At 29.0% G+C, this 24,193-nt stretch overlaps 2 protein-coding genes and 2 long non-coding RNA genes across 4 annotated transcripts; 2 read left to right on the top strand and 2 right to left on the bottom strand.

The window, feature by feature from the left end:
- Window positions 1–1,286: 1,286 nt before the first annotated feature.
- Window positions 1,287–2,963, bottom strand: LOC133811166 (uncharacterized). Its single transcript, XM_062246146.1, has 2 exons — window positions 2,714–2,963; window positions 1,287–2,497 (listed from the first exon to the last, which is right to left on the bottom strand). Exons 1-2 carry the CDS (start codon window positions 2,799–2,801, stop codon window positions 1,707–1,709), a joined length of 879 nt encoding a protein of 292 aa, XP_062102130.1. The 5' UTR covers window positions 2,802–2,963; the 3' UTR covers window positions 1,287–1,706.
- Window positions 2,964–9,659: 6,696 nt separating this feature from the next.
- On the top strand, window positions 9,660–10,911 carry LOC133811172 (uncharacterized). The gene is made up of 3 exons (XR_009882770.1): window positions 9,660–9,792; window positions 10,380–10,454; window positions 10,875–10,911. It is a non-coding gene; the product is annotated as an uncharacterized LOC133811172 (long non-coding RNA).
- A 2,700-nt stretch (window positions 10,912–13,611) lies between these two features.
- Window positions 13,612–15,288, bottom strand: LOC133811167 (uncharacterized). Its single transcript, XM_062246147.1, has 2 exons — window positions 15,039–15,288; window positions 13,612–14,822 (listed from the first exon to the last, which is right to left on the bottom strand). Exons 1-2 carry the CDS (start codon window positions 15,124–15,126, stop codon window positions 14,032–14,034), a joined length of 879 nt encoding a protein of 292 aa, XP_062102131.1. The 5' UTR covers window positions 15,127–15,288; the 3' UTR covers window positions 13,612–14,031.
- A 6,684-nt stretch (window positions 15,289–21,972) lies between these two features.
- Window positions 21,973–23,241, top strand: LOC133811173 (uncharacterized). The gene is made up of 3 exons (XR_009882771.1): window positions 21,973–22,105; window positions 22,693–22,767; window positions 23,188–23,241. It is a non-coding gene; the product is annotated as an uncharacterized LOC133811173 (long non-coding RNA).
- The last annotated feature ends 952 nt before the right edge of the window (window positions 23,242–24,193 follow it).

Raw genomic sequence — 24,193 nt, 5'->3', positions numbered from 1 at the left:
GAAGTAGGGTTTAACCCTATTTTTGCCGCTTAGGTTGGCGGGTTGTAACTTTTATACAGTAATGACCATTTTGGATTGTAAATAACTTTATAAAACACTTTTATCGCCCATGTGCAATTCAACATTTTTATTAAAATATATCCATTCCTTTTGACCGAAATTTTCACCCTGGCCTATTAATAACACTTAGATGCACATTTATAACCTAATGACTCATTTAGCGAGTTAAGCATTATTTAAAGTACACAGTGTTACGGTCTTGGGTTATCGAGGGCGTTACATATATAAATGTTGCTTGTATCTAGTATATATACACATATATATCCTAGGTAGAAGCAACGTGCAATGCACGTTTGCTTAGATTTAAAGTTGTAAAATTGTTTATAATTTTAATAAAAACTGATTTACTGTTTTTAAATATATATATATATATATATAATTGAATGAATTATAGTTCTATAGTATATTTACATATTTATATCAATAATTTCTACATATATGAAATCTAAAGACAACGTTGACATAGATATATATTTACATGGTTATATGACATATATATAAGAATAAAATAATATTTAAAATAAAATTTTGGGAATATATGCATCAACTATTTTTTGTTTCTAATGATTCTCACAATGTCCTTTGGTGAATTTGATGTTGAAAAAGAGCTCCAATCACTTGATAAAAAATAAACTATCATACAAATTTATAAGAAAAAAATAATATGTATGTCTTTATTATTTTTAATTAAATACAATTTAATTATTTAAATTATCATAAAATATTTTTAAAAAATCCTATTTTAATTTATTCATTTATTTTTGTTTAAGTATATGTTTTCTCTAGCTTTCTGAATTTGACATTGACAACGAAAGATTAAATATTATATGTTTAATATAGTATTAAGTTTAAGTTTAATTAAATTTTATTTAAGTTATAAAATATATGATTTTATTATTTTTAAATAGTTATCATTTTAAAATATCTAAAAAATATCTTATTTTAACTTCTTCAGTTATTCATTTTATTTAAGTTTAAGACATGTTTACAATCTACCGTTAAATATAAAAATATTCGGTTATTCCGTTAAGATTAACGGGCAAAAATAAAAAAAACCGTTAAAATAAAAAAAATTCTTTGAAAAAATTTGTAGTTTACTTGGACCTTTTGTATAGAGACATTAATAAATTGAGTTATAACCATAGTATGAAACTGAATAAAAAGATTAGTACATTCATCCTTAGATTTTAAGAGATACAGCCAGGAATAGCGAGAAAAATCATCAATAAGCAGAAGAAAATATTTATACCCATTAATAGAGACCATGGGGAAGCTGCCCAAAGATCCATGTGTACACAACACTTGATTAGTGATCACAGAGGAACAATGACCAAGTCCAATTTATTAGCTAGCAGAATATTCTAGATAATTCTCATATGCTAATTAAGAAAGTGGAGTTCTAGAATGCTAAAAACCCAACAACTTCTAGTAAATACACACAAAGACACTAGCTAGAAACTATAGTAAATACATGGAAACTCTAGAAACTCCAAATTCATGCAAATTCTAGAAACTAACAATAATAAATCAAGTTTAATATTTCAACAAAGAGGTCTTGCGAGAAAGAGTCGAGGAGAGACAGAATTGGACGGTGACGGAGAGAAGGGTTGATGATGTGGGGAGAGACAGTCGATAGAGACCATCAACTAGGTGGCCGTGAAGAACTTTCTGAGTATCGTGATGATGTTTGACATGATTATCTTTGCATAAACGGACAACACTAATAAGAATATGAGAACTATCTTTGCATAAATGGGCAACACTAATAAGATTATGAGAAATAGAGGGAGCATGTAAGGCATCTGACAAGGTAACGGGTTGAACAGAGGTAGAAAAGGTACGCTTCGAATCTTGTCACCATCATCATCATCCTTTTTTTCTTGTTGATCTTCGTCTGCACCATTAGATTCTTGTTGATGCATTCTTATATCATATCGAAGCGTATCAATCTTCTGTTTCACAAGCACATTAAACACAGTTTTAGCCGTGTTCTTCACAGAAAGGGGCTGACGAGTCATATCTTCAAACGCAGTCTTTCCTTTATTTTTCCAAGAAAAGATTTGCAAGCTTACACGTTTGCCAGTCTTGCAGTACACTGCGAAGGTCTCACAATTGCTCGTAGAAAAGTCGTAATCGCCGAAACCCTCGTCGGAGTTTAAGATATCGGCGGCGCGTCGGACGACGTCGTCTGGGGAGTAGATGCATGAGCCGGTGGAGCATGTTCCTGATCTATTGAAGAAAAACCTCGAAGATGAGACACCATAGTCGAAGAGATAGAGACTGTGGCCGTTGAGGAAGCAGTCAAGGCAGGACTTGACCACTCCTCGGTCCTTCGTTGGAGCGTAGTTGCAGTCTCCGCAGCTGGTGACATGGTTTGGTGATTTGGAGAAGTCAGGGCTTGTGAAATGAATCACTCTATCATCTCCAACATATATTCCTGTTTATTGATGAGAATAAATAGATCATTTACTCATGAATAGATGTTAAACCTTTTATCGGGCCAATACAAAATAATCTATATTCTGACTATTACACATTATATAAACACTCAAAAATTATTATTATTATTTTTGTATCGATCTTTGAAGGAAAAAGCATGCATTTAACAAATTATTCATCTGCTATATATAGGAATATATAAATTAAAACTAACCGTGGTGGGTGTAGACGTGCGTGTTTCTGTAGCCGTAAACGTGATCTCCTGCTCGAAGTAAACTCTTATCGATTGGAAATAAACCCATGATCACTTTGCATATGACTATTATTTCTTAAACCCAAAAGAATAAATGGAAAATGGGTTACTCTTCTCTTGTTTTTCTCATTCACTATAAACCTTTATCATCTACTTTTACGATTGCAAATCTTCTTATATAGACAGAAAACGTCCTATAGTAGTGCTTTCTTTCTTTGTTGACCCATTCCACTATCTCAATTTCTTTGTAGATTCATTCCATATACCATACATGACACCACTCTTAAAATTGACCAAACTGCGTAGCTATAAAATTAATTATAGGGTCATTTATGTGTCAACAAACTTATTAATTAGTAATATAAATTTTCTTGGTACGTAATAAAAGTACGTACCAAGTCCACATTTTTTAAGAAGTCAATGATCATGAAAGTGCCGAGCAAAGTCATCGGTAAATTAAACTTTCTACCAACAGGGCGTGTTTGGATTGACCTTTTTTCTACAACCTTATTACTTCCAAAATAAAGTCGTGGGCATGTGCAACCAAATGTGGCCCTCTTCCCATTGAATTTTAACTTCGTTTTTTAAGAAAGTGAAGTAGTATCTATTTTTTTAGCGCTAGATCCAAAAGCAAAGTAAAAGAGTTTAATAAGTCTTTTACTTTAGTTTTTTCGTATGTTGAGCATAAAAGCTAAAGTAAAAGTCTATATTTCTAGTAGTGCTGCAAAAAGGTAGACTATTGAAATTGTTAGTAATACTGGCCCAACACAAGAGTCACGCCCAATTAAGTTGGACTCTATAGAGCGTCGACAAAAGTCCCACCAATTCAACTTTCATCGGCAACATTGTTTGCCGGTGAAAGTGGTCCAACCGTCGGTGAAAAAGAGCCGTCAATGCATAATCCGACGCACTTTTGCTGGCGCGTTGACTTTTGTCGGCGTTATTTAAAACCGCCGGTACAACATACTTTGCCGGCGCAGTTAATACATCGCCGACGAAATGTCACCGGAAACCTTTGCCAGCGCTAAATTGCGCCGACGAAAGGTGACTCGACGAAATGTTTTTGACCTATGCCGGCGCAATATGGGTACTTTTGATGGCGCAAATTTGCTGTCTCACAAATTCTCGACCTATTGCTGTTGTCCTCCTTTCTATATATCTCTCGGAATGTACATATACTGGTGCAAGCAACATACAATACACGTTTACTTAGTTTAATTTTAAAAAATCATTATTTATTTTATAAAGTTTTTATGATTTTTATAGAAAATTTTAAATAATAATAAACAATATTATAAATAAAAGAATGACATAAACATATTTAAACAAATATTAAACAAAACATTGATTATAGATTTTTATTAAAAAAGATGATAACATTTAAGATATTATTCAAATGACACCTGAATGATTAAAAGAAAATCTTATTTATTCTTAATACATATATTTAAATAATCCTAATTCTTTTGGGTTTGGACAAGGCCCAATGTTGGTGCAGATCGATCATTCAATCCTCATCTTCCACTTCATCTTCCTCCTCACTTGTCTCACCTGTCTTCCCTTGATCATTGATTCTTTGGGCTTTATTCGTAAAGAAATTTCTTATAAAAGACTCAGTAATGGCTCTAATAGAATCATGTTCACCACTGGTGGCCGTTTGATAAACAGTCTCAACTAGAGCTTTGAAAGCATTTCCTTGAATGCTCTTACGATAGTTTGTTGTGCAGTAGAAAGCAAAGGACTCACAGTTGTTCTCGATAGGGTGATATTCTCCAAACTTTTTTCCTTCTTTATCATACATTGCGGTGGCGAGTTGAATCACCTTCTCAGGAGTGTTGGAAGATCTGTGATGCATGAACCTGACTTTTTGACGAGACACTGAATCATGGAGACATTGTATTCACATCGAAAGAGCCTATGTTTCTTTAGAAAGCAGTCAACACAGGTCTTCACCACTCCTTTGTCCCTACGTGGGTTGTACTTACACTTTTCACAGGATTTTCTTAGTATGAATTTTGAGATTTTGCTTTCTTTTGTTCTTGTGAATTGGATTACTCTGTCTTCTCCAATGTAAATTCCTACAATTATATTTTCCATACATAATGCATATAAGTATACGTAGTAACACTCATGCATGGTGTATATATATATGATCAGATCGTAAGAAAATAATATATATTGAACTGAAGAAACATTGTTGTATTCATAACATACATCACAATATGATTTGGTACCGTGGTGGGAGTATGTGTCTGCTTTTCTCCTGGCCGGAGCTGGCTTCTTTTGATGCTGTTTGATATTATTCCCATTCTCTCTCTCTCTCTCTCTCTCTCTCTCTCTGTTGAGAGTTTATGTGGATGCCCAACACCACAAGAAGATGTCATATTCTTATATATTGGTGTAATCTAATATAGAGTCTCACACATTTCAATTTAATAAGTATTATGAGGTATTGTTAACCAAACATAGAGTGTCACCTCATTTAGTAATAGATACCTTAAAATATTAAAATATTAAATAGCGGGTTTTAATAACTTTTCTACCAATGATAAGAAAAACACACACATGTATGGTTAATGTTGCTTTTAATATTTTAGAATTAATAGGGCCCATTTGAGTTGTCAGGTGGACTTTGTGTCCTAGATTATTTATAACTAAATTAATTTTAAATTGGCTGTTTCTTCTTCTTCTTTTACATATTAATTTATTCATTTCAGGCATTGTTTTTTTTTTTATTTTAAAATACATATTTGGGTTGAGATTGACCATAATAAATATATAAATAAAAATCATTTATTATATTTATAGGAGTTAAGCTGCTGCTTTTGAAATTTAATTTATGTAAATCATATAGAGACATATAACTATAAAATAGACTCTCTCTCAAAGATTTTATTATAAAATATAACAATTTTCCATTACATTTCCTCTCATAATAAATTCTCCATATATGTCACTATAATAAAATAAAGCATAAAAGAAATAATAAATTATATTATTATAGAATATTCTTAAATAATAAAGAAATAAATTTATGCCCCGCAAATACGTTGGCTGTATTTATTCATGAATTAATCTCCTTTTTTGTTCTCTTTTGCAACACATACTTAACACCCCACTCATTACATTTATAGATTTATTATTATAGGCATAATGATATTTTAGTAATTAAACCATCTCTTCTATATGATAAGTGTGTAGATAACGGAAATATTTTTATTTTAACGGTTTTTTATTTTTTTAATCTTAACTTTAACGAAATATTCTTGTATTTAACAGAATATTCTTATATTTAACGGTAGTTTGTAAACACTTAAACTTAAATAAAATAAAATAAATATTTAAAAAATTAAAATAGATATTTTTGAGATATTTTACAATGATAATTATTTACAAATAATAAATAATTAAACAAATTAAAATGGAATATTTTTTAGATATTTTACAGTGATAATTATTTAAAAATAATAAATAATTAAACAAATTAAAATAAGATATTTTTGAAATATTTTACAATGATAATTATTTAAAAAAAAAAAAATCGTACATTTTATAAATTAAATAAAATCTAATAAACTTAAACTTACTTATTAGAATAATACCATATTAAACATATAATATAATCTATTGTCAATTAACAACAAATTGGTTTTAAAAAAAATAGCAAGAAACTTAAATTTAAAATCCACGTATAATATTTAATATTACATTAAACATATAATATATAATCTATTGTTGCCACTCCCAAATTTAAAAACTAGAACAAACATAAACTTAAACATAAATAAATAAATTATGTAATTAAAATATGATATTTATTTGAAATTTATATGATATTAATATACATTTAATAAAAATAATTAATAAATTCTATAAATAAAACTAAGCAAACGTGCATATTGCACGTTGCTTGTATCTAGTATATAAATACAAGTGTAAAATTTTGCACAAGTCCCAATTGAAGTACAATAGAAAAAGTTTCATTAAAAATACAAGAATACAATATATTTCCATACTAAAACTGGTAAATACTCATTTGCTACCCTTTGTTTTATCGAAATATATATTTAGTACCCTATATTTTCAATAATACACATTTGCTGTCTTTTAATTTGAAATCATACATATTTGGCACCCTAGACTTAAATTTATCAATATAACAAAGCTGTCTTCAATTATATGAGTTTCAAATTCATATTTAATTGCCTAATTGCATATTATTGATGATAATTTGGTCACATTGATAAAATTTTATTGTTGACATTTGAGTCCAGGGTAGCTATTATATACAATTTCAAACTACAGAGTACCATATGAGCATTATTAAAAACATGGGGTATCAAGATTGTATTTCGATAAAATATAAAGTATCAAATGGTTATATTCCCTATTAAAAATGAGCATTTTTTTTAATAGAAAATTTAGAACAAATAAGCATGAGAGAAGTCGCAATCCTCACATATATAATTCCTGGTCTTTGGCCTTAATTTTCATAATACAATTTTTTCATATCTTAATTAATTAAGAGATGATTGAAAATATCAACTTGATGACATTAATTTCTTAAAGAAAATAATACTTAATTTGACATACTCATCATAACACAAGTATGCACATGGCCCCAGCTTAATTAAGTGCTGATAAGTTATTAGAGTAGTAAGAGGTCTTGAAAGTAGTTGTTGAAACGTGTTTTACGTACTTAGGGAACTTTGAAAGTGCATTAACTGATAATCACATGGAAATTGACATTTATGTATTGATCATTTCATCATGTCATCAACATTTGAGGACTTTATAGGTAGAAACTACTTGTTGATTGATTCATTGGTGACTAATCAATTAGTATAGCTAGGTTTACCGAGTCAAAGTAAACATGGGGTATCAAGATTGTATGTAAAATTTAACGTTTTAATTAAAATATATCCATTCTTTTAGACCGAAATTTTCAATCTGGCCTATTAATAATACCTAGATGCACATTTATAACCTAATGACTCGTTTAGCGAGTTAAGCATTATTTAAAGTACACAGTGTGACGGTCTTGGGTTATCTATGGGGTTACATAAATAAACGTTGCTAGTATCTAGTATATATATATATATATATATCCTAGGTAGAAGCAATGTGCAATGCACGTTTGTTTAGTTTTAAAATTATAAACATTGTCTATAATTTTAATAAAAACAAGTTTACTGTTTTTAAAATATATATATATATAATTGAATGAATTATAGTTATATAGTATATATACATATTTATATTAATAATTTCTACATATATGAAATCTAAACACAACGTTAGATTTACATGGTTATCTGACATATATATAAAATAAAATAATATTTAAAAAGAAATTAATAATATAAATAAAATAAGAAAAAAAAAATCATAGTGTAGACAGTTGTATATATGCATCAACTATTTTTTGTTTATAATGTATCTCACAATGTCCTTTGGTGAATTTGATGAAGAAAAAGAGCTTCAATCACTTGATAAAAGATAAACTATCACACAAATTTATAAGAAAATAAATGATATGAATGTCTTTATTATTTTTAATTAAATATGATTTAATGATTTAAATTATTATAAAATATTTAAAAAAAAATCCTATTTTAATTTATTCATTTATTTTTGTTTAAGTTTATGTTTTTTTCCAGTTTTTGAATTTGACAATGGCAACAAAAGATTATATATTATATGTTTAATATAGTATTAAGTTTAAATTTAATTAAATTTTATTTAAGTTATAAAATATATGATTTTATTATTTTTAAATAGTTATCATTTTAAAATATCTAAAAAATATCTTATTTTAACTTGTTTAGTTATTCATTTTATTTAAGTTTAAGTCATGTTTACAATCTAGCGTTAAATATAAAAATATTCTGTTAAGATTAACGGGCAAAAATAAAAAGCCGTTAAAATAAAAAAAATTCAATTAACAAACCTATAACAAGCATGGTAGTTTTTTTTTTTATTATTATTTCTTTCTTCATTAATAAACTTAATTAATAAGAGGACCACTCAAAACAACGACTATTTAAAGAAATGTCAAATTAGAAAGAAAAAAGTGAATACACAAAGTTTGGACCCATGTTGTGGTCCTGTATATGGACAGGAAAATTGATGATGAATCCCGTGTTGGAGAAATAAATTTAGAAGAGGAAGAAATTTTGTACCATGGTCAGTTTGGACCTTTTGAATAGAGACATTAATAAAATGAGTTTTAACCATAGTATGAAACTGAATAAAAAGATTAGCACATTCATCCTTGGATTCTAAGAGATACAGTGAGGAAAAGCGAGAAAAATGATCAATAAGTAGAAGAAAATATTTATATCCATTAATAGAGACCATGGGGAAGCTGCCCAAAGATCCTTGTGTACGCAACACTTGATTAGTGATCACATAGGATTGATGACCTAGTCCAACGTGCCGAATTGACACATCAGAGTGTTGAAAATTAAGATGAATTTGGGAGAGACTTATTAGTCTTTTATTTAGGGAGACTTACACTACAACAAATTTGACATACAATGACTCCCTACAATGTCTTACACCATTGGTGTAAGACATTAAAACTTATCAGGGGTTTTAAATGTCTAATGGTGTAAGACATTGAAAGTTTTTATTAATGACTACAATTGGAAGACATTAAAAATGGTGGAAGACGTTGGAAATAGGTTGAGAAGTGGCCAGGGGGACATCTAATGTCTCCCACTGGGAGACGTGGGACACGTGGCACGTCTCCCACTGGGAGACATTGAATGTATAGAGGGGTACATCCAACGTCTCCCACTGGGAGACGTGGGACACGTGGCACGTCTCCCAATGGGAGACGTTGGATGTACCCCTCTATACATTCAATGTCTCCCAGTGGGAGACGTGCCACGTGTCCCACGTCTCCCAGTGGGAGACGTTGGATGTCCCCCTGGCCATTTAATGAATTTTGGGTCTTCTTCTTCCTCATAACACCAAACAGAGAGAGCACACCAAACAGAGAGCACGAAAGGGGTTGCGATTTTAGGGTTTTCAAGGTTAGTTTTTTTTAATTTTTATGAATTTTAGTTAATTATTTTGATAAAAAATCATAGGCTTAGCATTAGGATGAGTAATATACATGATTTTGTGTTAATTTTACATTTTTATGCATTTTTTTCTATACATTGTTAGATTTATTTGTTTTTCTATGGAGGTTTTTTTATAGATTTAAGATTTCATAGTTTTTTTTTAATTTAACCTATCACATTGTATATATTTCATTATAATATATATGTTCATGATTTTTTTTAATTTTTATCATTATTTATTTCGTTAGATATATTTTTGTATGTATATTTAAACTTTTTTTTTTTTTAAATTCTAACTATTTTGTTATATATATAGTTATTATGTTAAAATAAATTTATTAAATAATTTAAAAAATATAAATATATGCAAAAATTTATGTTTTTGTTGATTATTGAGATTTTAGGTTATGAAATTTTTTATTGATTTTTTGTTTAGGTTATAATTAGTGGCTCATTGGAGTTTTTTTTTATTTGTTTACCAATCAATTACTTATTAGGAATTTAGTGATATTTGTTTAGTAATGTTTAACATATTAATTAATTTAATTTCGTAGGTTGTGATTTTGGTGGTGAGATTTTAGAGAGTACTTTGCATCAAAACTTCTATATCTATCAATCACACATTTGAGGTAATTAAGTTTCTAAAATTATAATAATAAGTTATATATTGCTAGATATTTAGTGATATTTTATTTATTATTTATTAATTTATTTATATTGGTTTGTGAATTTAATAGCGAATTCGATTACTACTTGAAGTAATTTTGCTAGCTTTTGAATTATTAATTGCAAGAGGTAAATATATATTCTCTTACTTCTACTTTTAATATTATTAAACAAATGTTAGAAGAGTTTGAATATCTTAAATATTCATCCATAGTGAAGTAGGTTCTGAGATTAAAATTGTGTGCTGCGGTGATAACGGAAGGTTGAGAACTTGTGTGTATTAGTGAAGTAGGTTCTGAGAAATTTGACTGTGTGCTGCGGAGCTATAAGGAAGAAACTTATTGTATGTTGTTTGAATTGTTTGTTTTGCTATTCACATGTAGATGGTTAGGTCACTATTATAGGGGAAATGCTGCCCGATTTTATCTAGGATAATAAACAATTAATTTTATATAGGCATTCTATAAGGAAGAAACTTATTGTATGTTGTTTGAATTGTTTGTTTTGTTATTCACATGCAGATGGTTAGATCACTATTATAGGGGAAATGCTGCCCGATATTATTTAGGATAATAAACGATTAGTTGAGAACGGGCATTACTTGATTGAACATGCAAGTCCCAGGCATTACTTGAGAACGGTATTATTAATTAAAATTTACAAATTATTTTTGAAACTATAAATGTAATCAAATAATTAATTAATATATTTTACTTTATATTTCTTGCAGCTAACAAGCACATCATATACAGAGGCACAAATTGATGAGTTGCGACAAGAATGGGCGACATATATGTTGCCGATAATCCAAAGTTACCGACCTCGTTGATAGGTTTTTTTTTAATTTTTTAACTCTTTCTTCATACACAATGCAATATTTGTTCATTTTGAATATTTCTAACAAATATTGTATTTCTTGTATATATCTAACAAATATATTTTTTTATTTCAATTTAAATTAATATTATTTCAATTTAATTAATTTAAATTTAGATTAAAATAATTTCAATTTAAATTAATATTATTTCAATTTAATTAATTATTAAATTAATTTCAATTTAGATTAAAATAATTTCAATTTAAATTAAAATAATTTCAATTTAAATTAATATTATTTCAATTTAATTAATTATTAAATCAAATTAAAATAATATTAATTATAAATTTATTTAATTTATTTTTTTTAAATGTGGGAGACTTTCAATGTCTCCCATTGGGAGAGGTGGGAGACTTCCCACGTTTCCCAATGGGAGAGGTGGAAAGTCAAATGTTGACTTTCCACCTCTCCCATTGGGAGACGTGGGAAATGACTCACCTCTCCCAATGGGAGACGTGGGATGTCTCCTAGGGACTTCCCACGTCTCCCATTGGGAGAGGTGAGTCACTTCCCACGTCTCCCAATGGGAGAGGTGGAAAGTCAACGTTTGACTTTCCACCTCTCCCAGTGGGAAGTGAGGCACGTCTCCCAATGGGAGACGTGGGATATATACCTACAATGACCCTAGCAACAACGTCTCACTAAGTGGGAGACATTGTAGACTTCCAATGTCTCCCAATTAAAGTCATAAAACCTCTATTTTGTTGTAGTGTTATTTTTTCTCTACCCCAGAGATAGACTTATTATCAGTCACCATCTGATTAGGGTTGCAAGCCCCATAATCATTTATTTATGCTGTATAGATGCAGTAATAAGTTTTCTTGCTGAGCCTTGGTTCACGAGTGCTATGTTGTGCAGGTAAAGGGAAAGAAAAACACACACAGCCTTGAGTGGAGAGTTTAGGTGGCGATGTGTACATATGCAGCTGCTTGACCACCACGACCAATGTGTTTCTCAGGGGAAGTAGGGTTTAACCCTATTTTTGCCGCTTAGGTTGGCGGGTTGTAACTTTTATACAGTAATGACCATTTTGGATTGTAAATAACTTTATAAAACACTTTTATCGCCCATGTGCAATTCAACATTTTTATTAAAATATATCCATTCCTTTTGACCGAAATTTTCACCCTGGCCTATTAATAACACTTAGATGCACATTTATAACCTAATGACTCATTTAGCGAGTTAAGCATTATTTAAAGTACACAGTGTTACGGTCTTGGGTTATCGAGGGCGTTACATATATAAATGTTGCTTGTATCTAGTATATATACACATATATATCCTAGGTAGAAGCAACGTGCAATGCACGTTTGCTTAGATTTAAAGTTGTAAAATTGTTTATAATTTTAATAAAAACTGATTTACTGTTTTTAAAATATATATATATATATAATTGAATGAATTATAGTTCTATAGTATATTTACATATTTATATCAATAATTTCTACATATATGAAATCTAAAGACAACGTTGACATAGATATATATTTACATGGTTATATGACATATATATAAGAATAAAATAATATTTAAAATAAAATTTTGGGAATATATGCATCAACTATTTTTTGTTTCTAATGATTCTCACAATGTCCTTTGGTGAATTTGATGTTGAAAAAGAGCTCCAATCACTTGATAAAAAATAAACTATCATACAAATTTATAAGAAAAAAATAATATGTATGTCTTTATTATTTTTAATTAAATACAATTTAATTATTTAAATTATCATAAAATATTTTTAAAAAATCCTATTTTAATTTATTCATTTATTTTTGTTTAAGTATATGTTTTCTCTAGCTTTCTGAATTTGACATTGACAACGAAAGATTAAATATTATATGTTTAATATAGTATTAAGTTTAAGTTTAATTAAATTTTATTTAAGTTATAAAATATATGATTTTATTATTTTTAAATAGTTATCATTTTAAAATATCTAAAAAATATCTTATTTTAACTTCTTCAGTTATTCATTTTATTTAAGTTTAAGACATGTTTACAATCTACCGTTAAATATAAAAATATTCGGTTATTCCGTTAAGATTAACGGGCAAAAATAAAAAAAACCGTTAAAATAAAAAAAATTCTTTGAAAAAATTTGTAGTTTACTTGGACCTTTTGTATAGAGACATTAATAAATTGAGTTATAACCATAGTATGAAACTGAATAAAAAGATTAGTACATTCATCCTTAGATTTTAAGAGATACAGCCAGGAATAGCGAGAAAAATCATCAATAAGCAGAAGAAAATATTTATACCCATTAATAGAGACCATGGGGAAGCTGCCCAAAGATCCATGTGTACACAACACTTGATTAGTGATCACAGAGGAACAATGACCAAGTCCAATTTATTAGCTAGCAGAATATTCTAGATAATTCTCATATGCTAATTAAGAAAGTGGAGTTCTAGAATGCTAAAAACCCAACAACTTCTAGTAAATACACACAAAGACACTAGCTAGAAACTATAGTAAATACATGGAAACTCTAGAAACTCCAAATTCATGCAAATTCTAGAAACTAACAATAATAAATCAAGTTTAATATTTCAACAAAGAGGTCTTGCGAGAAAGAGTCGAGGAGAGACAGAATTGGACGGTGACGGAGAGAAGGGTTGATGATGTGGGGAGAGACAGTCGATAGAGACCATCAACTAGGTGGCCGTGAAGAACTTTCTGAGTATCGTGATGATGTTTGACATGATTATCTTTGCATAAACGGACAACACTAATAAGAATATGAGAACTATCTTTGCATAAATGGGCAACACTAATAAGATTATGAGAAATAGAGGGAGCATGTAAGGCATCTGACAAGGTAACGGGTTGAACAGAGGTAGAAAAGGTACGCTTCGAATCTTGTCACCATCATCATCATCCTTTTTTTCTTGTTGATCTTCGTCTGCACCATTAGATTCTTGTTGATGCATTCTTATATCATATCGAAGCGTATCAATCTTCTGTTTCACAAGCACATTAAACACAGTTTTAGCCGTGTTCTTCACAGAAAGGGGCTGACGAGTCATATCTTCAAACGCAGTCTTTCCTTTATTTTTCCAAGAAAAGATTTGCAAGCTTACACGTTTGCCAGTCTTGCAGTACACTGCGAAGGTCTCACAATTGCTCGTAGAAAAGTCGTAATCGCCGAAACCCTCGTCGGAGTTTAAGATATCGGCGGCGCGTCGGACGACGTCGTCTGGGGAGTAGATGCATGAGCCGGTGGAGCATGTTCCTGATCTATTGAAGAAAAACCTCGAAGATGAGACACCATAGTCGAAGAGATAGAGACTGTGGCCGTTGAGGAAGCAGTCAAGGCAGGACTTGACCACTCCTCGGTCCTTCGTTGGAGCGTAGTTGCAGTCTCCGCAGCTGGTGACATGGTTTGGTGATTTGGAGAAGTCAGGGCTTGTGAAATGAATCACTCTATCATCTCCAACATATATTCCTGTTTATTGATGAGAATAAATAGATCATTTACTCATGAATAGATGTTAAACCTTTTATCGGGCCAATACAAAATAATCTATATTCTGACTATTACACATTATATAAACACTCAAAAATTATTATTATTATTTTTGTATCGATCTTTGAAGGAAAAAGCATGCATTTAACAAATTATTCATCTGCTATATATAGGAATATATAAATTAAAACTAACCGTGGTGGGTGTAGACGTGCGTGTTTCTGTAGCCGTAAACGTGATCTCCTGCTCGAAGTAAACTCTTATCGATTGGAAATAAACCCATGATCACTTTGCATATGACTATTATTTCTTAAACCCAAAAGAATAAATGGAAAATGGGTTACTCTTCTCTTGTTTTTCTCATTCACTATAAACCTTTATCATCTACTTTTACGATTGCAAATCTTCTTATATAGACAGAAAACGTCCTATAGTAGTGCTTTCTTTCTTTGTTGACCCATTCCACTATCTCAATTTCTTTGTAGATTCATTCCATATACCATACATGACACCACTCTTAAAATTGACCAAACTGCGTAGCTATAAAATTAATTATAGGGTCATTTATGTGTCAACAAACTTATTAATTAGTAATATAAATTTTCTTGGTACGTAATAAAAGTACGTACCAAGTCCACATTTTTTAAGAAGTCAATGATCATGAAAGTGCCGAGCAAAGTCATCGGTAAATTAAACTTTCTACCAACAGGGCGTGTTTGGATTGACCTTTTTTCTACAACCTTATTACTTCCAAAATAAAGTCGTGGGCATGTGCAACCAAATGTGGCCCTCTTCCCATTGAATTTTAACTTCGTTTTTTAAGAAAGTGAAGTAGTATCTATTTTTTTAGCGCTAGATCCAAAAGCAAAGTAAAAGAGTTTAATAAGTCTTTTACTTTAGTTTTTTCGTATGTTGAGCATAAAAGCTAAAGTAAAAGTCTATATTTCTAGTAGTGCTGCAAAAAGGTAGACTATTGAAATTGTTAGTAATACTGGCCCAACACAAGAGTCACGCCCAATTAAGTTGGACTCTATAGAGCGTCGACAAAAGTCCCACCAATTCAACTTTCATCGGCAACATTGTTTGCCGGTGAAAGTGGTCCAACCGTCGGTGAAAAAGAGCCGTCAATGCATAATCCGACGCACTTTTGCTGGCGCGTTGACTTTTGTCGGCGTTATTTAAAACCGCCGGTACAACATACTTTGCCGGCGCAGTTAATACATCGCCGACGAAATGTCACCGGAAACCTTTGCCAGCGCTAAATTGCGCCGACGAAAGGTGACTCGACGAAATGTTTTTGACCTATGCCGGCGCAATATGGGTACTTTTGATGGCGCAAATTTGCTGTCTCACAAATTCTCGACCTATTGCTGTTGTCCTCCTTTCTATATATCTCTCGGAATGTACATATACTGGTGCAAGCAACATACAATACACGTTTACTTAGTTTAATTTTAAAAAATCATTATTTATTTTATAAAGTTTTTATGATTTTTATAGAAAATTTTAAATAATAATAAACAATATTATAAATAAAAGAATGACATAAACATATTTAAACAAATATTAAACAAAACATTGATTATAGATTTTTATTAAAAAAGATGATAACATTTAAGATATTATTCAAATGACACCTGAATGATTAAAAGAAAATCTTATTTATTCTTAATACATATATTTAAATAATCCTAATTCTTTTGGGTTTGGACAAGGCCCAATGTTGGTGCAGATCGATCATTCAATCCTCATCTTCCACTTCATCTTCCTCCTCACTTGTCTCACCTGTCTTCCCTTGATCATTGATTCTTTGGGCTTTATTCGTAAAGAAATTTCTTATAAAAGACTCAGTAATGGCTCTAATAGAATCATGTTCACCACTGGTGGCCGTTTGATAAACAGTCTCAACTAGAGCTTTGAAAGCATTTCCTTGAATGCTCTTACGATAGTTTGTTGTGCAGTAGAAAGCAAAGGACTCACAGTTGTTCTCGATAGGGTGATATTCTCCAAACTTTTTTCCTTCTTTATCATACATTGCGGTGGCGAGTTGAATCACCTTCTCAGGAGTGTTGGAAGATCTGTGATGCATGAACCTGACTTTTTGACGAGACACTGAATCATGGAGACATTGTATTCACATCGAAAGAGCCTATGTTTCTTTAGAAAGCAGTCAACACAGGTCTTCACCACTCCTTTGTCCCTACGTGGGTTGTACTTACACTTTTCACAGGATTTTCTTAGTATGAATTTTGAGATTTTGCTTTCTTTTGTTCTTGTGAATTGGATTACTCTGTCTTCTCCAATGTAAATTCCTACAATTATATTTTCCATACATAATGCATATAAGTATACGTAGTAACACTCATGCATGGTGTATATATATATGATCAGATCGTAAGAAAATAATATATATTGAACTGAAGAAACATTGTTGTATTCATAACATACATCACAATATGATTTGGTACCGTGGTGGGAGTATGTGTCTGCTTTTCTCCTGGCCGGAGCTGGCTTCTTTTGATGCTGTTTGATATTATTCCCATTTCTCTCTCTCTCTCTCTCTCTCTGTGTTGAGAGTTTATGTGGATGCCCAACACCACAAGAAGATGTCATATTCTTATATATTGGTGTAATCTAATATAGAGTCTCACACATTTCAATTTAATAAGTATTATGAAGTATTGTTAACTAAACATAGAGTGTCACCTCATTTAGTAGTAGATACCTTAAAATATTAAATAGCGGGTTTTAATAACTTTTCTACCAATGATAAGAAAAACACACACATATATGGTTAATGTTGCTTTTAATATTTTAGAATTAATAGGGCCCATTTGAGTTGTCAGGTGGACTTTGTGTCCTAGATTATTTATAACTAAATTAATTTTAAATTGGCTGTTTCTTCTTCTTCTTTTACATATTAATTTATTCATTTCAGGCATTGTTTTTTTTTTTTTTATTTTAAAATACATATTTGGGTTGAGATTGACCATAATAAATATATAAATAAAAATCATTTATTATATTTATAGGAGTTAAGCTGCTGCTTTTGAAATTTAATTTATGTAAATCATATAGAGACATATAACTATAAAATAGACTCTCTCTCAAAGATTTTATTATAAAATATAACAATTTTCCATTACATTTCCTCTCATAATAAATTCTTCATATATGTCACTATAATAAAATAAAGCATAAAAGAAATAATAAATTATATTATTATAGAATATTCTTAAATAATAAAGAAATAAATTTATGCCCCGCAAATACGTTGGCTGTATTTATTCATGAATTAATCTCCTTTTTTGTTCTCTTTTGCAACACATACTTAACACCCCACTCATTACATTTATAGATTTATTATTATAGGCATAATGATATTTTAGTAATTAAACCATCTCTTCTATATGATAAGTGTGTAGATAACGGAAATATTTTTATTTTAACGGTTTTTTATTTTTTTAATCTTAACTTTAACGAAATATTCTTGTATTTAACAGAATATTCTTATATTTAACGGTAGTTTGTAAACACTTAAACTTAAATAAAATAAAATAAATATTTAAAAAATTAAAATAGATATTTTTGAGATATTTTACAATGATAATTATTTACAAATAATAAATAATTAAACAAATTAAAATGGAATATTTTTTAGATATTTTACAGTGATAATTATTTAAAAATAATAAATAATTAAACAAATTAAAATAAGATATTTTTGAAATATTTTACAATGATAATTATTTAAAAAAAAAAAAAATCGTACATTTTATAAATTAAATAAAATCTAATAAACTTAAACTTACTTATTAGAATAATACCATATTAAACATATAATATAATCTATTGTCAATTAACAACAAATTGGTTTTAAAAAAAATAGCAAGAAACTTAAATTTAAAATCCACGTATAATATTTAATATTACATTAAACATATAATATATAATCTATTGTTGCCACTCCCAAATTTAAAAACTAGAACAAACATAAACTTAAACATAAATAAATAAATTATGTAATTAAAATATGATATTTATTTGAAATTTATATGATATTAATATACATTTAATAAAAATAATTAATAAATTCTATAAATAAAACTAAGCAAACGTGCATATTGCACGTTGCTTGTATCTAGTATATAAATACAAGTGTAAAATTTTGCACAAGTCCCAATTGAAGTACAATAGAAAAAGTTTCATTAAAAATACAAGAATACAATATATTTCCATACTAAAACTGGTAAATACTCATTTGCTACCCTTTGTTTTATCGAAATATATATTTAGTACCCTATATTTTCAATAATACACATTTGCTGTCTTTTAATTTGAAATCATACATATTTGGCACCCTAGACTTAAATTTATCAATATAACAAAGCTGTCTTCAATTATATGAGTTTCAAATTCATATTTAATTGCCTAATTGCATATTATTGATGATAATTTGGTCACATTGATAAAATTTTATTGTTGACATTTGAGTCCAGGGTAGCTATTATATACAATTTCAAACTACAGAGTACCATATGAGCATTATTAAAAACATGGGGTATCAAGATTGTATTTCGATAAAATATAAAGTATCAAATGGTTATATTCCCTATTAAAAATGAGCATTTTTTTTAATAGAAAATTTAGAACAAATAAGCATGAGAGAAGTCGCAATCCTCACATATATAATTCCTGGTCTTTGGCCTTAATTTTCATAATACAATTTTTTCATATCTTAATTAATTAAGAGATGATTGAAAATATCAACTTGATGACATTAATTTCTTAAAGAAAATAATACTTAATTTGACATACTCATCATAACACAAGTATGCACATGGCCCCAGCTTAATTAAGTGCTGATAAGTTATTAGAGTAGTAAGAGGTCTTGAAAGTAGTTGTTGAAACGTGTTTTACGTACTTAGGGAACTTTGAAAGTGCATTAACTGATAATCACATGGAAATTGACATTTATGTATTGATCATTTCATCATGTCATCAACATTTGAGGACTTTATAGGTAGAAACTACTTGTTGATTGATTCATTGGTGACTAATCAATTAGTATAGCTAGGTTTACCGAGTCAAAGTAAACATGGGGTATCAAGATTGTATGTAAAATTTAACGTTTTAATTAAAATATATCCATTCTTTTAGACCGAAATTTTCAATCTGGCCTATTAATAATACCTAGATGCACATTTATAACCTAATGACTCGTTTAGCGAGTTAAGCATTATTTAAAGTACACAGTGTGACGGTCTTGGGTTATCTATGGGGTTACATAAATAAACGTTGCTAGTATCTAGTATATATATATATATCCTAGGTAGAAGCAATGTGCAATGCACGTTTGTTTAGTTTTAAAATTATAAACATTGTCTATAATTTTAATAAAAACAAGTTTACTGTTTTTAAAATATATATATATATATAATTGAATGAATTATAGTTATATAGTATATATACATATTTATATTAATAATTTCTACATATATGAAATCTAAACACAACGTTAGATTTACATGGTTATCTGACATATATATAAAATAAAATAATATTTAAAAAGAAATTAATAATATAAATAAAATAAGAAAAAAAAAATCATAGTGTAGACAGTTGTATATATGCATCAACTATTTTTTGTTTATAATGTATCTCACAATGTCCTTTGGTGAATTTGATGAAGAAAAAGAGCTTCAATCACTTGATAAAAGATAAACTATCACACAAATTTATAAGAAAATAAATGATATGAATGTCTTTATTATTTTTAATTAAATATGATTTAATGATTTAAATTATTATAAAATATTTAAAAAAAAATCCTATTTTAATTTATTCATTTATTTTTGTTTAAGTTTATGTTTTTTTTCCAGTTTTTGAATTTGACAATGGCAACAAAAGATTATATATTATATGTTTAATATAGTATTAAGTTTAAATTTAATTAAATTTTATTTAAGTTATAAAATATATGATTTTATTATTTTTAAATAGTTATCATTTTAAAATATCTAAAAAATATCTTATTTTAACTTGTTTAGTTATTCATTTTATTTAAGTTTAAGTCATGTTTACAATCTAGCGTTAAATATAAAAATATTCTGTTAAGATTAACGGGCAAAAATAAAAAGCCGTTAAAATAAAAAAAATTCAATTAACAAACCTATAACAAGCATGGTAGTTTTTTTTTTTATTATTATTTCTTTCTTCATTAATAAACTTAATTAATAAGAGGACCACTCAAAACAACGACTATTTAAAGAAATGTCAAATTAGAAAGAAAAAAGTGAATACACAAAGTTTGGACCCATGTTGTGGTCCTGTATATGGACAGGAAAATTGATGATGAATCCCGTGTTGGAGAAATAAATTTAGAAGAGGAAGAAATTTTGTACCATGGTCAGTTTGGACCTTTTGAATAGAGACATTAATAAAATGAGTTTTAACCATAGTATGAAACTGAATAAAAAGATTAGCACATTCATCCTTGGATTCTAAGAGATACAGTGAGGAAAAGCGAGAAAAATGATCAATAAGTAGAAGAAAATATTTATATCCATTAATAGAGACCATGGGGAAGCTGCCCAAAGATCCTTGTGTACGCAACACTTGATTAGTGATCACATAGGATTGATGACCTAGTCCAACGTGCCGAATTGACACATGAGAGTGTTGAAAATTAAGATGAATTTGGGAGAGACTTATTAGTCTTTTATTTAGGGAGACTTACACTACAACAAATTTGACATACAATGACTCCCTACAATGTCTTACACCATTGGTGTAAGACATTAAAACTTATCAGGGGTTTTAAATGTCTAATGGTGTAAGACATTGAAAGTTTTTATTAATGACTACAATTGGAAGACATTAAAAATGGTGGAAGACGTTGGAAATAGGTTGAGAAGTGGCCAGGGGGACATCTAATGTCTCCCACTGGGAGACGTGGGACACGTGGCACGTCTCCCACTGGGAGACATTGAATGTATAGAGGGGTACATCCAACGTCTCCCACTGGGAGACGTGGGACACGTGGCACGTCTCCCAATGGGAGACGTTGGATGTACCCCTCTATACATTCAATGTCTCCCAGTGGGAGACGTGCCACGTGTCCCACGTCTCCCAGTGGGAGACGTTGGATGTCCCCCTGGCCATTTAATGAATTTTGGGTCTTCTTCTTCCTCATAACACCAAACAGAGAGAGCACACCAAACAGAGAGCACGAAAGGGGTTGCGATTTTAGGGTTTTCAAGGTTAGTTTTTTTTAATTTTTATGAATTTTAGTTAATTATTTTGATAAAAAATCATAGGCTTAGCATTAGGATGAGTAATATACATGATTTTGTGTTAATTTTACATTTTTATGCATTTTTTTCTATACATTGTTAGATTTATTTGTTTTTCTATGGAGGTTTTTTTATAGATTTAAGATTTCATAGTTTTTTTTTAATTTAACCTATCACATTGTATATATTTCATTATAATATATATGTTCATGATTTTTTTTAATTTTTATCATTATTTATTTCGTTAGATATATTTTTGTATGTATATTTAAACTTTTTTTTTTTTTAAATTCTAACTATTTTGTTATATATATAGTTATTATGTTAAAATAAATTTATTAAATAATTTAAAAAATATAAATATATGCAAAAATTTATGTTTTTGTTGATTATTGAGATTTTAGGTTATGAAATTTTTTATTGATTTTTTGTTTAGGTTATAATTAGTGGCTCATTGGAGTTTTTTTTTATTTGTTTACCAATCAATTACTTATTAGGAATTTAGTGATATTTGTTTAGTAATGTTTAACATATTAATTAATTTAATTTCGTAGGTTGTGATTTTGGTGGTGAGATTTTAGAGAGTACTTTGCATCAAAACTTCTATATCTATCAATCACACATTTGAGGTAATTAAGTTTCTAAAATTATAATAATAAGTTATATATTGCTAGATATTTAGTGATATTTTATTTATTATTTATTAATTTATTTATATTGGTTTGTGAATTTAATAGCGAATTCGATTACTACTTGAAGTAATTTTGCTAGCTTTTGAATTATTAATTGCAAGAGGTAAATATATATTCTCTTACTTCTACTTTTAATATTATTAAACAAATGTTAGAAGAGTTTGAATATCTTAAATATTCATCCATAGTGAAGTAGGTTCTGAGATTAAAATTGTGTGCTGCGGTGATAACGGAAGGTTGAGAACTTGTGTGTATTAGTGAAGTAGGTTCTGAGAAATTTGACTGTGTGCTGCGGAGCTATAAGGAAGAAACTTATTGTATGTTGTTTGAATTGTTTGTTTTGCTATTCACATGTAGATGGTTAGGTCACTATTATAGGGGAAATGCTGCCCGATTTTATCTAGGATAATAAACAATTAATTTTATATAGGCATTCTATAAGGAAGAAACTTATTGTATGTTGTTTGAATTGTTTGTTTTGTTATTCACATGCAGATGGTTAGATCACTATTATAGGGGAAATGCTGCCCGATATTATTTAGGATAATAAACGATTAGTTGAGAACGGGCATTACTTGATTGAACATGCAAGTCCCAGGCATTACTTGAGAACGGTATTATTAATTAAAATTTACAAATTATTTTTGAAACTATAAATGTAATCAAATAATTAATTAATATATTTTACTTTATATTTCTTGCAGCTAACAAGCACATCATATACAGAGGCACAAATTGATGAGTTGCGACAAGAATGGGCGACATATATGTTGCCGATAATCCAAAGTTACCGACCTCGTTGATAGGTTTTTTTTTAATTTTTTAACTCTTTCTTCATACACAATGCAATATTTGTTCATTTTGAATATTTCTAACAAATATTGTATTTCTTGTATATATCTAACAAATATATTTTTTTATTTCAATTTAAATTAATATTATTTCAATTTAATTAATTTAAATTTAGATTAAAATAATTTCAATTTAAATTAATATTATTTCAATTTAATTAATTATTAAATTAATTTCAATTTAGATTAAAATAATTTCAATTTAAATTAAAATAATTTCAATTTAAATTAATATTATTTCAATTTAATTAATTATTAAATCAAATTAAAATAATATTAATTATAAATTTATTTAATTTATTTTTTTTAAATGTGGGAGACTTTCAATGTCTCCCATTGGGAGAGGTGGGAGACTTCCCACGTTTCCCAATGGGAGAGGTGGAAAGTCAAATGTTGACTTTCCACCTCTCCCATTGGGAGACGTGGGAAATGACTCACCTCTCCCAATGGGAGACGTGGGATGTCTCCTAGGGACTTCCCACGTCTCCCATTGGGAGAGGTGAGTCACTTCC

This window comes from Humulus lupulus, unplaced genomic scaffold (assembly GCF_963169125.1).
Source record: "Humulus lupulus unplaced genomic scaffold, drHumLupu1.1 SCAFFOLD_127, whole genome shotgun sequence".
NCBI lineage: Eukaryota > Viridiplantae > Streptophyta > Magnoliopsida > Rosales > Cannabaceae > Humulus > Humulus lupulus.
This window is presented reverse-complemented; position numbering and strand designations above follow the sequence as displayed.

Excerpts from the sequence above, each read along its gene's own strand:
- LOC133811166 (XM_062246146.1), bottom strand. The coding sequence starts at position 2,801 with ATGGGTTTATTTCCAATCGATAAGAGTTTACTTCGAGCAGGAGATCAC. Across the intron at positions 2,498-2,713 it reads GCACGTCTACACCCACCACG|GAATATATGTTGGAGATGAT; the intron begins GTTAGTTTTAAT and ends ATCAATAAACAG.
- LOC133811167 (XM_062246147.1), bottom strand. The coding sequence starts at position 15,126 with ATGGGTTTATTTCCAATCGATAAGAGTTTACTTCGAGCAGGAGATCAC. Across the intron at positions 14,823-15,038 it reads GCACGTCTACACCCACCACG|GAATATATGTTGGAGATGAT; the intron begins GTTAGTTTTAAT and ends ATCAATAAACAG.